The sequence below is a fragment of the Trichechus manatus genome, unplaced genomic scaffold (assembly GCF_000243295.1).
Source record: "Trichechus manatus latirostris isolate Lorelei unplaced genomic scaffold, TriManLat1.0 scaffold00040, whole genome shotgun sequence".
Lineage (NCBI taxonomy): Eukaryota > Metazoa > Chordata > Mammalia > Sirenia > Trichechidae > Trichechus > Trichechus manatus.
The window spans coordinates 917,465-933,140 of NW_004443976.1; the positions used below are offsets into that span (position 1 = coordinate 917,465).

The window sequence follows — 15,676 nt, forward strand, 5'->3', positions numbered from 1 at the left end:
GGGAAAAATTAAACACTTTTCAGTTGTCATGATCTTGGTAATGTTCTTTAAAGTTTCATCCATGCCTACATGTTTCAACAACCTTTAGCTTATTTTCTAGGAAGTCCTCCCTCACCCAGTATCTTCCTACTTAGGTCTACACCCTTCCTCTCCTCCTTTTCTGCAATGTCAAAGGAATGTCCATGAACAATTTTTCTCCTGTTCTCTGAACCCGCATCTCCTCCTGACTCTTACAGGCTCTTATGTGCATTCTTCAATGCTGGACATCATGATCTGAACTTTTTGTCTTTACTTCAGAAAGAAAATTGAGAATATCAGAACTGAAGTGAGTTCCTGCTATACTTCCCTTCTCAATTAATAGGACCATCATCCATCCAGTCACTCAAATTGCTGCCAGAATTATCTTTCTTTTTTTTTTTATCTTTTAAAAAAAATTTTTTCCCATACAAAAATTTATACATACATTGTTATGTGACTCTAACTGCTCTCCGCATACTGCGACAGCACACTCCTCCTTTCCACCTCTGATTCCCCATGTCCATTCGACCAGCTCCTAACCCTCTCTGCCTTCTCATTTCACCTCCGGATGGAGCTGCCCGTTTAGTCTCTTGTATCTACTTGAGCTAAGAGGCACATTCCTCACGAGTATCACTTTATGTCCCACAGTCCAGTCCAACCCGCCTGAAGAGCTGGCCTTGGAAATTGTTTTAGTTCTGGGCTGATAGAGAATCCAGGGGCCATGCTTTCCGGGGTTCCTCCAGTCTCAGTCAGAACATTAAGTCTAGTCTTCTTACTAGAATTTGAGTTCTGCACCCCACCTTTCTCCTGCTCCATCCGGAACTCTCTGTTGTGTTCCCTGTCAGGGCGGTCATTGGTGGTAGCTGGGCACCATCTAGTTCTGATCTCAGGCTGATGGAGTCTCTGGTTTATGTGGCCCTTTCTGTCTCTTGGGCTAATACTTTCCTTCTATCTTTGGTGTTCTTCATTCTCCTGTACTCCAGGGGGTTGGGACCAACTAATGCATCTTAGATGGCCGCTTCCAAGCTTTTAAGACACCACTCACCAAAGCTGGATGCAGAACATTTTCTTAATAAGCTTTGTTATGCCAATTGACCTAGATGTCCCCTGAAAGCATGGTTCCCAGACCCCTACCGCTGCTACCCTGTCCCTCAAAGTGTTTGACTGTATTCAGGACACTTCCTAGCTTTGGTTTAGTCCAGTTGTGCTGACTTCCCCTGTAGTGTGTGCTGTCCTTCCCTTCACCTAAGATAATTCTTATCTACTATCTAGTTAGTAAACAACCCTCCAGAATTATCTTTCTAAAATACAAACCTAATCAAGGCTCTCCTCTATTTAAAAACCTGTGTAAATATCCCATTCTGTAAGCAGAGCAGGATACAGTTCAACCAAGACTCACTATGATCTGCCCCAGTCTATCTTTCCAGCCTGTTGTCTAGTTATTTCCCTCATTCTTGCTATTCTCAGAACTTGCATTTTTTCCATACTGGACATTACAGTAAAATTGGTACCACTGAGCTACTGATGGTGGTACTCATCACTAGCATAATCCTTTTACAAACTAACAAGACAATACTCAGTAAGAGAAAGAAAAATGTTTGGACTCTTAGACCCAGTATTCCCTCAACTAAGAATCTATTTCTATGAGAAATAATTTACCAGAAAGAAAACTCTATGTAAATAAAAGATTATTTTCATTACAGTGATACCTATATTAGTTTGGGGGGGCGGGCAACCTAATCATTCAGAAATAGGGGAGAGGTTTAATAAATCATGTTGCAGCAACACAATGCAATACTTCATAGCCATTAAAATACAAAAATGAAGATTATCTAGAAACTGGAAAATATTTATGATATATGGCCAAGTTAAAAGATCAGAAGACAAGGCAGCACACGCTAGGAATACTATTAAGTAAAAACAAAAACAGTTGTACTAGGGTAGCAAGACTGTGGCTGATGTTCCTTTTCAAAGACTGACATGAAAGTTTAAAAATTTGAAAGAGCAGACACTGATAGGCTGTCAACGTTAGAAGCCCCTCCTGTGCCACCCCAGCATTGAAACAGAATCCCACACACAAGTCTGGCCTGTTCACTACAGTCTCCTTCACTCACTGGGTTCTGGGGGTGGTGGCAGAGGAGGCGGAGGCTCTTCAGTGGCAGCTGCAGCTGCAGCGCTGGCAGCTGCGGCTTCGTTTGTCATGGACCTGGTGATTCGGCCCTTCCGGCGGCCCTGACTGTTGGCAGTCTTTCGCCCCCGCGGTGTGGCCTGCTCCCTCTCCTCAGGTTCTTCTGCTGTACTTTCTGTCTTGTCCCTTTCCTTGGTATTTTCTCTGGGAACAAAGGCAAATGAACATTTTCTGATTTAAAAGTATGCATACATTAAAGTAGGTTACATCTTTGCAAAAATTCTTTTAAACAGAAACTGAATAAAATTATCTGATCTTTAAGTTACTTCAAAAAATTTTATGAAAATTCTGTTGTACCCCAATTTTTAAGAGCTTTTTTACTGACTCAAATTAAGATATTTCACAAAAGCCTGTTTTGCACAAATAAAGAACTTAAATTTTAAACAAGTTTCAAATCTACTGACTTGGACACCAGAACATTACATGAGGAAGTAATAAATGCCAGCAGAAAGACCCTAGGACCTGCTATCTGGAAACAGTGGGGTGTACCAAAATGCAGGAGTCTGGGTTTTTTGCTTGTGCTCAGTCACTATATCAGCCTGACATAAATTTTCTCATTTGTGAAATAAAGTGGATGAGGCAGACAATCTGCAAGACAGATGTCTTTTTTAGCAATGATAATCCACAATACTATTTTATTAAACCAAGCTCAAGATTCTAAACCACTGCTGCTATTAATTCACGCAAACTGGCCAGTATTGCTTAGTGGTTAGAATGACCCCCCGAGCCAGGCTGCCTGGGTTCATACCAGAGCTCTGTGATTTACTAGCCATGTGATGACCCTGGACAAGCTGTGTCACATTCATCGGCCTCGACTTCCTAAGCTGTAAAATGAGGATAGTAACAGTATATTTCATAGGACTATTACGAGGACTAAATGAGTAAATCTGAGCAGCTTACACAGTAAACATCATCCACATTTGCTGTCACTAAGGCTAAAATCTCTCTCAGGCTGTAAAGTGCATATCATAGTCCCAGGCACTTAGAAAAACTCACTAAATGGTAGTTACTATTGCTAGCAAGGGTACCACAAGTAATACTGGAAGACCATTCTCTGTACTACTTACCTCTCAGGGCTATCATATATAAAATCAAAGTACTTAACACACGCTTTTGTAAAAGAATGGATAGATGGCAATATTCAAAGACTCAACTAACCCTGCTTAATGGAAGATGTTGATTACTTTCAAATTTTATCTACTTCAAGGAAAGACACGTTACAGTTACCAAGTTACAGTTTTTTCCCAAAATCAAAAAAATACATCAAGAATAATTCTTTCCCCTTCAAATCTAAATGACCTGTGAGGTTACCATGTAACGCTTTCCCTTCACTGCTTTATTCCCTTACCAATCTGGCTTCTACTCTCCAGCCTCCTTTTAAAAATGTTTTGCCAAAAATCACCAATGACTTCCCAGCTGCAAAATCAAATGACCTTTTCTCAACCCTCACCTCATTAATCTTTCTGTTGCAATTCACACTGTAGCTAACTCTTTTTATATCCTCCTCAACTTAGCTTTCAGGACTTCACACTTTCCTAGTATCTCCACTGCTACTCTGGTCTCTCTTGGGTACTGCCTTTCTCCTCCCATCTTTTAATATAGGGATTTCTCAAGATCTACCCTGGCCTTAGTGCTCTGTGAGGTCATCCACTCACATCAATTTCAATTCTACTGGAATGAATCCCTAGTCTGTATCTTGAGAGCTACCTCATCCCCTAAGATCTAGACTTCTCTTCCCTGCTGGAATAGCCACCTGGATTGCCCATCAGTACAAACTCAACGTATTCAAAAACACTCATCCCCACCACCCTGCTTCTTCCTTCACCACATTCTCTACCCATTTGTTATTCACAGTACCACATGTTCATAATCACTCAGGTTTACAGATTCAAATCATCTTTTGCTCTCTCCCATTTCCTTTACTTCCTACATGTGAGTCTCATGCCAAGTGCTGGTCATTTCATCTCAGTCACATTACTCCCACTAATTCAACCACCACCATTTCTACTACAACTATACCTGTTCAGTCCTTTAGTGTCCCAACCCCAGTCTTGCACATCTACTGACTGTCTCCCCAACTCTTCTCTCTCTAGTCTATCCATCCTACACCTACCTGGATCATATTTTCACAGGACAACATTGGCAATAAACTACTCAATCCATTCCAATCCCTACCTATTTCCAAACAGACTCAGACAGCCTCTAAAATGAAGTCTAACACTTCAGTGTTTCATTAAGACCCTACATAATCTAACCCCCAATCCACCTTTCATTTCTCTTCTTCAGGCACCCTATGTTGCAGTCTAATGGAGCCACTATCTGCCATTTCTCAAAGGAGCATATCTATTTATGTTGTTCCCTCTACTCCACCCACATTAAAAATCAGCTCCTGCATCAAGTCCTCCAAACAATCCAGACAGAAGTAACCTCTACCTCTTCTCAATCTGCCAACATACTTCATTGGTTCTGCTTGTTTCTTACTCCCAGGATTTTTAAAATAGTACTTGAACCTTGCCTGGTTTCCCTACTAGATCCTAAACTATCTGAGGCTAGTACATGTCTTATGTTCTTTTGCATCCTCCATAAGACCTAGCTCACACAGGTAATAAATAAATGGTTGTTAAAAAAATTAGAAATATTAAAAAAAAAGAAAACCAAGATATGGCAAGTTGATATGAGCAGAACCACTGACTACATGGGAGTATAAACGCTTAACTTGAATAACTGATAAAAAATTTTTGTACTGCTTTATCTTCCAAAAGTATAAAATTAAAAAGGCGTGAGTATTCAATTCTTTCAAAACTATGTCTAGTGACTTAGGCTGCTTTAGTTGTCACAAACTAGGTAAATCTTAAGTATTTCCAAGAGTATTACAGAAATAACACAATAAATATTAAAAAAAAAAACAATGATACTTCCGATTTGGATGGATCTCAAAAGTGTTATGCTAAGTGGAAGCCAGACACAAAAGACTACATACTACACGATTCCATTTATATGAAATCCGAGAAAAGGCAAAACAGATTAGTGGTTGCCAGAGGCTGGAAATAGGGAAAAGGGATGACTGAAAGCAAAAGAGCATAAGGCAACTTTTTGGAACAATGGCAACGTTCTATATTATGATTGCGGTAATCGTGACATGAGTGTATACACTTGTCAAAATGCATCAACATGCATAGATAAAATCGATGAATTTTAGTATCTGCAAATTATACCTCAATAAACCTGATCTTCTGGCGAAAAACCATCAGCGCAGCTGAACACCTCCCCATCTGCCCCAATATATACACGAAAGCATCAACGGTAGCTGTCTCTGAGTGCAGAATCATAGGTTAATTTTCTTTATATGTTGCTTTCTTTTCCCAATTTTTTATAATCAACAAAAATTACTTTTATAACCAGGAAAACAACAACAATTAACAAATTAGGAACTCTATTTTCTATGATAAATAAAATCAATAAAGCTAGAATATAGGTATTATATAAATGAAAACTCTTATCAGCATTTTTGTACTATCTAAAGTATACTATCTGAAGTTAAAAATAAGACCCTGAGGAATCTTCAAAGATTAAATTATGTGCAATACATCTTCGCAATAAGTGTATATTATTATAGCCTTTCCCTTCCGAAAATTAGTATCTTATGTCTAACAAGTAAATCCGTTAAACTAAGAAAAAATTTTTATTGGAATATTCCACCCCTTAATCATGGCAAGTAACTGTCAGTTGGTCAAAGAACACATTCCATGGATTCTCTTATCTAAAATGCTATACCTTCAATAGATCCAATCTCATTGTTTAAAAATAACTGGAATATTTAATGTGTTCCTAATTATTTAACTCACTTAGAATCTTCCTTGTCATCTTTTTCTTCTTCATCTTTCTTTTCCTCTTCCTTTTTTTCTGTTTTTTCTGCTTTATCCTCTTCTTTTTCTTCTACTTTCTCTTCTTGTGAGGGTCGGGCAATTTGCTGCTAGAATGAACCATCATTCGAAAAATTCAAAGGTAAGAGAAATAGCTCCTTAAACTGTCAAATACAATTTAAAAAACTATTGAAAATTTAATAAGTGATTAATTCAGTAGTTATCTGTAATGCAGTTTAAGGTCACATACTAAAAATCAGCCTAATGTTTTAAAAAATATTCTGTATTTATTGCCTAAAAGGTCACCAAAAAGAAAAAAAACTGCTTATAGTAGTGAACTCACCAGAGACATGAAAATGTTTAAGATCTCCCTTAGAAATCTGAGGTTGATGCCCTCTTTTTGTAACCCCCACATCTAACCTGTCACTCAAGCATGCCAATTCTACCTTAAACTTTAATTACACATTTAGGTTATACATAAATCTATCAAATCATTCCCCTAGTCATTAGATATTTAATATATTTACAAGTTTTTCATCATTATGGATAACGATACAACAAACATCTTTACGCTTTTACTCTTTGGGGGAAACATCCGTACTAGCCATGGTCATTATCAATACTGAAGAAATTTCGAAAAATACTAAGGTTATAGAAAAGGGAAAAGACATAAAATGCTCAAATATTTCCAAGCTGTAATTAAAATCCCACTGCTATCAAGTGGATTCCGACTCATAGTGGCCCTATAAGACAGAACAGAACTGCCCTATACGGTTTTCAAGGCTGTAATCTTCCGCCAGATGGAATACACAGGTATCAAATCGACTACATCTGTGTAAAGAGACGATGGAAAAGCTCAATATCATCAGTCAGAACAAGGCCAGGGGCTGACTGCGGAACAGACCATCAACTGCTGATATGCAAGTTCAAGTTGAAACTGAAGAAAATTAGAACAAGTCCATGAGAGCCAAAGTATGACCTTGAGTATATCCCACCTGAATTTACAGACCATCTCAAGAATAGATATGAAGCATTCAACACTAATCACTGAAGACCAGACGAGTTGTGGAATGACATCAATGACATCATACATGAAGAAAGCAAGAGGTCATTAAAAAGACAGGAAAGAAAGAAAAGACCAAAATGAAAATCAAGAAACTGAACTTGCTCTTGAACATCGAGTAGCTAAAGGAAGAAATGATGAAGTAAAAGAACTGAACAGCTTGAGAAGACAAAGTATTATAATGACATGTGCAAAGAGCTGGAGATAGAAAACCAAAGGGAAGATCACGCTCGGCATTCCTCAAGCTGAAAGAACTGAAGAAAAATGCAAGCCTCAAGTTGCAATAGTGAAGGATTCTATGGGGAAAATATTAAATGACGCAGGAAGCATCAAAAGACGATGGAAGGAACACACAGAGTCATATCAAAAAGAAGTGGTCAACATTCAACCATTTCAAGAGGTAGCATATGATCAGGAACCGATGGTACTGAAGGAAGAAGTCCAAGGTACACTGAAGGTATTGGAGAAAAATAAGGCTCCAGGAATTGACATAATTTCAATTGAGATGTTTCAACAAACGGATGCAGCAGTGGAAGTGTCCACTTGTCTATGCCAAGAAATCCGGAAGACAGCTACCTGGCCAACCGACTGGAAGAGATCCATATTTATGCCTATTCCCAAGAAAGGGAATCCAACCGATTGTGGAAATTATCGAACAATACCATTAATAACACACACAAGTGAGATTTTGCTAAAGATCATTCAAAAGCCGCTGCAGCAGTATGTCAACAGGCAACTGCCAGAAATTCAGGCCAGATTCAGAAAAGGACGTGGAACCAGGGATATCATTGCTGATGTCAGATGGATCCTGGCTGAAAGCAGAGAATACCAGAAAGATGTTTATCTGTGTTTTACTGACTATGCAAAGGCATTCAACTGTGTGGATCATAACAAATTATGGATAACACTGCAAAGAATGGGAATCCCAGAACCCTTAATAATGCTCATGAGGACCTATACATAGATCAAGAGGCAGCTGTCCAGACAGAACAATGGGATACTGAGTGGTTTAAAGTCAGGAAAGGTGTGCTTCAGGGTTGCATCCTTTCACTATACCTATTCAATCTGTATGCTGAGCAAATAATCCGAGAAGCTGGACTATATGAAGAAGAAAGTGGCATCAGGATTGGAGGAAGACTCATTAACAACCTGCGATACGCAGATGATACAACCTTGCTTGCTCAAACTGAAGGGGACTTGAAGCACTTACTGGTGAACATCAAAGACCACAGCCTTCAGTATGGATTACACCTCAGCATAAAGAAAACAAAAATCCTCACAACTGCACCAATAAGCAACATCATGATAAATGGAGAAAAGATTGAAGTTGTCAAGGATTTTATTTTACTTGGATCCACAATCAACACCCATGGAAGCAGCAGTCAGGAAATCAAAAGACACATCACACTGGGCAAATCTGCTGCAAAAGACCTCTTTAAAATGTTGAAAAGCAAAGATGTCACCTCGAAGACTAAGGTGCTCCTGACCAAAGCCATGGTATTTTCAATCACATCATATGCACGCAAAAGCTGGACAATGAATAAGGAATACCGAAGAAGAACTGATGACTTTGAATTGCAGTGTTGGTGAAGAATATTGAATATAGCATGGACTCACAAAAGAATGAACAAATCTGTCTTGGAAGAAGTACAGCCAGAATACTCCTTAGAAGAAAGGATAGTGAGACTACGTCTTACATACTTTGGACATGCTGTCAGGAGGGATCAGTCCCTGGAGAAGGACATCATGCTTGGTAAAGTACATGGTCAGCAAAACAGGAAGACCCTCGACGGGATGGACTAACACAGTCGCTGCAACAACAGGCTCAAGCATAACGACGACTGCGAGCACGGCACAGGACCGGGCAGTGTTTTGTTCTGTGGTGCGTAGGGTCGCCATGAGTTGCACCCAACTTGACGGCACCTAACAACAACAATCTTTACAGAAGCAGACTGCCACACCTTTCTCCCACGGAGTAGCTGGTGGGTTCGAACCATCAACCTTTTGGTTAGTAGCCAAGTGCTTAACCACTGCACTACCAGGGCCCTAAGCTGTAATTACAACTGTGTAAATATGTATACAGACAAACCTGGAAGAGAACAATGAGGAAAATGATTACTTGGGCAGTCAGATTATGGATTCTTTTATCTTTGATGTCTTACTTGCTAACATTGTTATCTTCATTAAAAGAAAAAATGAAATTAAATTTATAAATTTGTATTGAGAATCGTATTTACTTTACTCAGAACTCAAGACTTTATAACCTAATTAGGAGTAAACTCTACTCATCATTCACAGCACAATGTCCCATGCTTACCTCCTTCCAATCCCCTGAACTTTCCTACATTCTTGTTTGACACTCTGGACTCACCTAAACATGCCCACCACTTCCACACCTTTGGCTGGAACACTCATTCTACCCATCCTTGTCTGGTAAACACCTACATCCTGTGAGAGTCAGTTCACGATACTACATCTCCTGCAAGGCTTTTCTTGATTTCCACAGGGCAACTCCAGTCCCTGTGTCCCTATGTGCTCCAACATGCACTTCTCCATATATATATATAGACAGATAGATAGATAGATAGATAGATATATACCTATTGCAAGGAGTACCCCTGTCATTAAAGAGAGTAAGGAATCACCCTCTGGCTTAAACAAGAGGTGAACAGAATTACTTTTGTTTCAGACAAATCTGTAAACTGAAGTCAATCCACATGGTCTAGGATGGATGTTACGGGTCATATACCTAAATCCTTTTAGCCGGTTGGCTGGAGTGCAGGAAGTTCATACTTTCAAAGGAAAATCTTTCTAAAGGATCCCTAACAGACATAGGCATTCTCAATAGCTACACAGCCAGGTTTTCCCCTTTCTCTAAGCCCAACACTTGATAGTCCAGAAACAAAAGTTCCACTCTGTTAGGGAGGTCCTCATAGCATGAAGTATTTCTGTCAAACCAGCAATGGACAATAAATGCAAGAGCACATTATAAAACAAAACAAAAATTCAAATGATAAGAGTGAAAGGTATGTGTACCTCATCACGATAAATGAAGGACAGCACTCACCTTCAGCAGGGGCTTTGTACAGCAAATCAAAAAACAGTTTATGCTGAGATTTATTACTGCTACATCTAACTGAATACCTAACACTCATATACATTTACATTTGTTAAAATGTTCAAGTGTTTAGAAAACAGATAAATTTCCACTTGGCAGACAATCAAGTTGCCAAAAACTGAAACGAATGAGTTGAACAACAAGGAGCTATAAAACATGCTGACATATTTAAGAGATAAATGCTGTCAGTGTAAACAAAGAGCAGGAAGAGCACCAACACCTATGAAAAGTGAGCAAGTACTGGGAAACAATACCTGCTTTACTGTAGGTCACTATCAGGTAACACAATAACCCCATGACTACAGTGAGACTTAGTAAATGGGAGTTTGTCCTGGCAAGTGTAGCACTTCCTAAGGGAAGGAATCCTTATTTCTAACAAAAACATTATACATAGAAATTATACTTGGCATGTTATTTATAATTCTAGATCCCAAATACTAACAACGCAGAGTGGCTTTGGGTCTCCAATATTTATTTACAGCTTCAATTAAAATTTCTAGAAAACGACACTTACTCTCTTAATGGGATGCTAGTAAGTTGAACTGTAGAAATTGTTTGAGCAGTATCAAAGAGAATTTTTAGAAAAAAGTTAAAATTTTTGCCAATAATAATCTCTGAGCACAATTTAAAAAAATATGAGTATCTGCCTCATCTCCCTATGATTCTCAAATTAAATCTCATTTTCAAAGTAAATAACATGCACAATTCCCTATGGCAACAGCAGGTTAAAAACCAAACCTCACAAATCTGGAATCTCTTCATCAGAAGCATACTATACGTTCATCTGCTGGTAGGAGGCAGGGAGAGCAATCAAGTAAAAATTGAAAGGATCAACCATAAACTTCAGTAGAACTCTATGGAGTCAAGAAGTCAGTGTGACCCAGCAATGTGTTTTTTCCAAGAAACTGTATTATCTTGCTTGGGGAATCGTCACTACTTATTTATTACACAAACTTCTAACTGCTCTGGGATTACCTAAAGTAATCCCTACTGATTCAAACTTGATTGAATAATAGAGCAGTACAGTGATTTTCAAATAAGTTGGATCTCTATGTCTACCAGCTTAAAATTAAGAGGGTCGATACATAGATTTTTAAATTGTTACCTTATAACTAGATTTAAAAACAAAAAAAAATTTTCTGAACTTTTTTCTATACAGCACATTCTATATCTCCAACTCAGACCTTTTCCCTAAACTCCAGATTTACACATCTAACAACCCATTCTACATCTCCACTTGGATATCTAGTAGTTTATGAAGCTTAGCATGTCCTGATCTTCCACCAAAACCGGTTATTCCTTCAGTGGTAACCTACCATAGTAAATGGTAACTCCACAAACCAAAACTTGGCATTATCTTTATTGTTCTTCTCCCATCCCCCACAATCAATCCATCAGCAAATCCTGTTGGCCTTACCTTCAAAAACATATCCAGAAACTGACCAGTTCTCATCTCTCCCCTCTATATACTAGTCCCAACCTCTGGGATTATCAAAATAACCTCCTAGCTGGTCTCTCTGCTTCTTCCCTTGCCCCGCTGACATTTACTCTCAACAGAGCAGCCACAATCACTGTTACAACTGAAATCTGATATCACTCTTCTGCTCAAAGGCCTCAATGGCTTCCCCTCTCACTTGCTATCAGCTCTAATGGCATTTAGTTTTACATAAGGGAGCCCTGAACTAACACCACCTAACTTCTAAAAAACGGTCCATCTACTTCACACAAATAAAGGTAGTGAAATAAACAATTAAGATATGGGGAGAAGATTCTTTTGGTCTGAGATGGTGGTCTAAGTCCATCATCTAACTCCCTCGTCTCTCAAATCCCCAGTGAAATAACCACAGAAATATAAAACTAGGGGAAAATCTTCAAGGTAATTCCTTAAAAGCTAATCTGGAAAGGATAAGACTCTTGGAAGTCTGACCAAACCAACACTGAGCCCACCTGGAAGCAAGCATCTGAAGGCTCAGGTCAGGGTGTGGTAGCATATGGAAAATCTCAGTTCTGCAAACAGCACCCTGGGGAAGTGAGAAGGGTGCCACCCGTAAGGGCATAAAAGAAAACACTGATATGGCCAGGACTTAACAAGCACAGGTATGCCATGGAAAGGACTGAAACCCTGTCCCAGATACCTTTAGGATAAAAAACAAATGCTTAAAAAAAAAGAAGAAAACAAATGCTTCAGCACAACAGAGACACGAAGCTTCCTGCTAGAGCCTTCTCCACTAACAACACAAGCAAGGAGCTGCTAATCTGGCAAAGGTAGGGTATAATAAATACCAGTTTATCCTCTTACTTCTCTGGGAGTGAGAAATTTACATAGTAACATATACAACTCCTAAAAATAAAATGCAATCAAAGTTATAAATACTATTTTATAATTAGGAATAAAGCCATTTTTTAAAATGTGTAGCTGAATCTTATTTAAAATGTAGGTAGTCTTTTGTATCTCTAGCAAATGGGCATAGAGGACTTCAATTCCACTTCCTCTGTGACAAGCAAGGGGAAAAGTCCTGGCTCCTTTAGTAGAAGTGTTTCCTATTGCACTGACAATTCTCAGTTTGCCCCTCTTCAGCTAGCAAATCCTTCTGCAGATCTGCAATCATCAATCTCTTCGCCTCCACAATGTTATTCCCATCAATGTACAAGCATGCCCTTTTTCCTCTTTCTGATCCTTATCAGTTCCACCACCCCATTTCTCCATTCTCCTTTATAAGCAAATTTTACAAACAAGGGTCTACTTGTACTATTGCCACTTCCTCCCCTTCTATATCCTCTTCAACTCAATCATATTATGGCCCCACCCTAGCCCCCAATCCACTGAAAATGCATGTCCTGGTCCACCTGGCTTACTCAACCTCTAGCAGCATTTTACACAGTTGACCATTCTATCCTTCGTGAAATACTCTTTACATTTTTTTGACCATGAAATACTGTTTCCAAAAGACGTATAATCACATCTTGTGAGGTAGTAGTATTCTGTAGGAAACAATGACCCAGAAAAAAAACCAAAAGGTTATGGCTATGAATAAAGAGTGAACTGGGTCAAATAACCCATATCAGGGACCAGGGCTACTAAGGAAAGGAAAGGACCAAGGCCCTGCCACACTAGAGGGGTGGCTGTGTGGGTAAAGTGGAAGACATTTAGGAATGCCAATAAACAGTCAGAAGCTGTCACAGCTCATGCATGCAAGTACATTTTGCCAATTTGTATCTGGGTGATGCGTTATCACAACAGCCTCAAGGTAATGCATACAAGACCTGTGACAGCTGCTGATTAGTTATTTTAGGGGAAACAGTGTTTTGTTTTTAATTATTATTGTACTTTAGATGAAAGTTTACAGAACAAACTAGCTTCTCATTAAACAGTTAGTACACATATTGTTACACTGGTTACCAACCCCACGACACACGTCAGTACTTTCCCTTCTCGACCTTGGGTCCCTATTACCAGCTCTCCTATCTCTTCCTGCCTTCTAGTCCTTGCCCCAGGGCTGGTGTGCCCCTTTAGTCTCGTTCTGTTTTACAGGCCTGTCTAATCTTTGGCTGAAGGGTGAACTTCAGGAGTGACTTCATCACTGAGCTTAAAGGGTGTCCGGGGGCCATACTCTCAGGGTTTCTCCAATCTCTTTCAGGCCAGTAAGTCTGGTCTTTTTTTGTTAGTTAGAATTTTATTCTACATTTTGGCAGAAATAGTTTTTAAAGTGCCATATTCCAACTGTGAAAATATAAACTGCACTGTATTAAAAACTACCTTTTTAGGTAAAGTCCTTTTTAAGAGTTAGTAAAATATCTAAATTCCAAAATTAAAGTTAATCTGAAACAATATCAGGTCCCAGGTCTTACATTAAACAATCCTGTACTGTACTTACCACACCATATTTCTGTTTCCTACCCTACCTGGCCCTTCCTCAGACAAAAGGGTTGGCAAAGATGGTATATTAGGTAAAGGTATCAAGAGTGTCATATTTAAACTTACATAATTATTATCGTTAACACTGAAATGAATTAACATGATTCAGATTACAGGAACACATAGAACGTTTCTCATTAATTTTATCACACTAAAAACTTAAAGCACATCAAAATAGAACACACACTACATCAAATTATACTAACTTTAAAATAATCATAACATATTCATAAAATCCTCATAAATTTAATAGAAATGTCAATCCTTAAGTATACATTAAGTGCAAAGCTCCTATTATAATACTTTTTGTCTTATTTTTACCAGTTCTGAAACATCTCCCATAAAGTAAGGAAACGTACCTGATTTCTTCCTCTGCGTTTTCCATAATTCCTTCTTACTAGAGCTTTATAATTTTCATTTTTCTTGGTTAAGTAGTAATATAAAACACAATCAGAAACACTCTATAAGAAAAAATGTATACTTCTGAGGATCCAATGAGACAAAATTTTTAAAAAATCAAATAATGCTTTCAAAGAAAATTTCTGGCTATTTCCAAGTATAGAAGAGAAACACACGCAGCTACCATTTTAAGGCACACCTAGGCTCTAAAAATATACCCATTACATATACTCTTTAATGGATAGTTACAGCTGTCATTCCAAATTAAGGAGAAAATACCAGAAACTATCAGAAACACTGAAGTACTTTTCTTATTAACTAGTAACTAAATTCCCTTTCTTACTGCATACATAAATATTCAAAATGTTTCTTTAAGTATTTTGCTTGAAAACACTAAAGCCAATCCACTGTGAAAAAAAATTCAGGGGAAACAAGGACTCCGACATTTTAATTAGAAATTTAATGAGGTTCAAAAAACACTGTAATGTAATCTATGTATTTTTAGGGAAATACAAGTTCAGATCATTTTTCATTAACCATGAAAATTAGTTCTGTTCTCTATGCTTAGGACTTCTGTTATATTTTAAATATCATTATGTCAATCACATGAGAATATTTTCTGTATCTAGTCCTTTGCAAAAATCTGTTCTATTTAACAACTTCTGTATGTGCTAGAGAACAAAAATTTCAAAGTAAAAACCATCACAAACCTATAAACATCCTCAAAGCAAATCATTTCTTACCTTCCTTTCCAAGTAGGATGCAATCAGACCAAAGTTTTTTGGATGCTGGATAAACCTGAGTTTAAAAAAAAAAATTATTGACTAATTTAAAAAGAAAACTTAAAACAAACCCTGGCAATAAAAATATTATGAACAGATTAATTCCCAATGATTTCTAACTGTCAATCAGAGGAACAACTGCAGAATCACTGGACACTTTTAAAGGGCACAGATTCCTGGGCGCCAGCCACCAGGGACTGATTTGGTCAGCCCATGGTAGAGCACACAAGTCTGTACTTTTAAAAAGGCCCTCCAGTTACCAGGGGCAGGAGGGAGTGGGGAAAGGAGGGTTAATGCTTACAGAGTACTGAGTTCTGGTTTATGGTGAT

The 15,676-nt window shown here is 38.3% G+C and overlaps 1 protein-coding gene across 10 annotated transcripts in view; it reads right to left on the reverse strand.

Annotated features, from left to right (window-relative positions):
- The window catches only part of NCOR1 (nuclear receptor corepressor 1), a 208,729-nt gene that overhangs the window by 104,063 nt on the left and 88,990 nt on the right, over positions 1 to 15,676 (reverse strand). For 6 of the 10 annotated variants that reach the window (XM_023731051.1, XM_023731048.1, XM_023731049.1 and 3 more), the window contains 4 exons: positions 15,309 to 15,363; positions 14,526 to 14,627; positions 6,052 to 6,179; positions 2,133 to 2,350 (listed from right to left, as the gene is read on the reverse strand). In XM_023731051.1, the coding sequence (XP_023586819.1) occupies positions 2,133 to 2,350; positions 6,052 to 6,179; positions 14,526 to 14,627; positions 15,309 to 15,363 (503 nt within the window). The remainder of the gene's footprint in view (positions 1 to 2,132; positions 2,351 to 6,051; positions 6,180 to 14,525; positions 14,628 to 15,308; positions 15,364 to 15,676) is intronic. The other 4 variants (XM_023731053.1, XM_023731050.1, XM_023731058.1 and 1 more) reach the window with 1 other exon arrangement.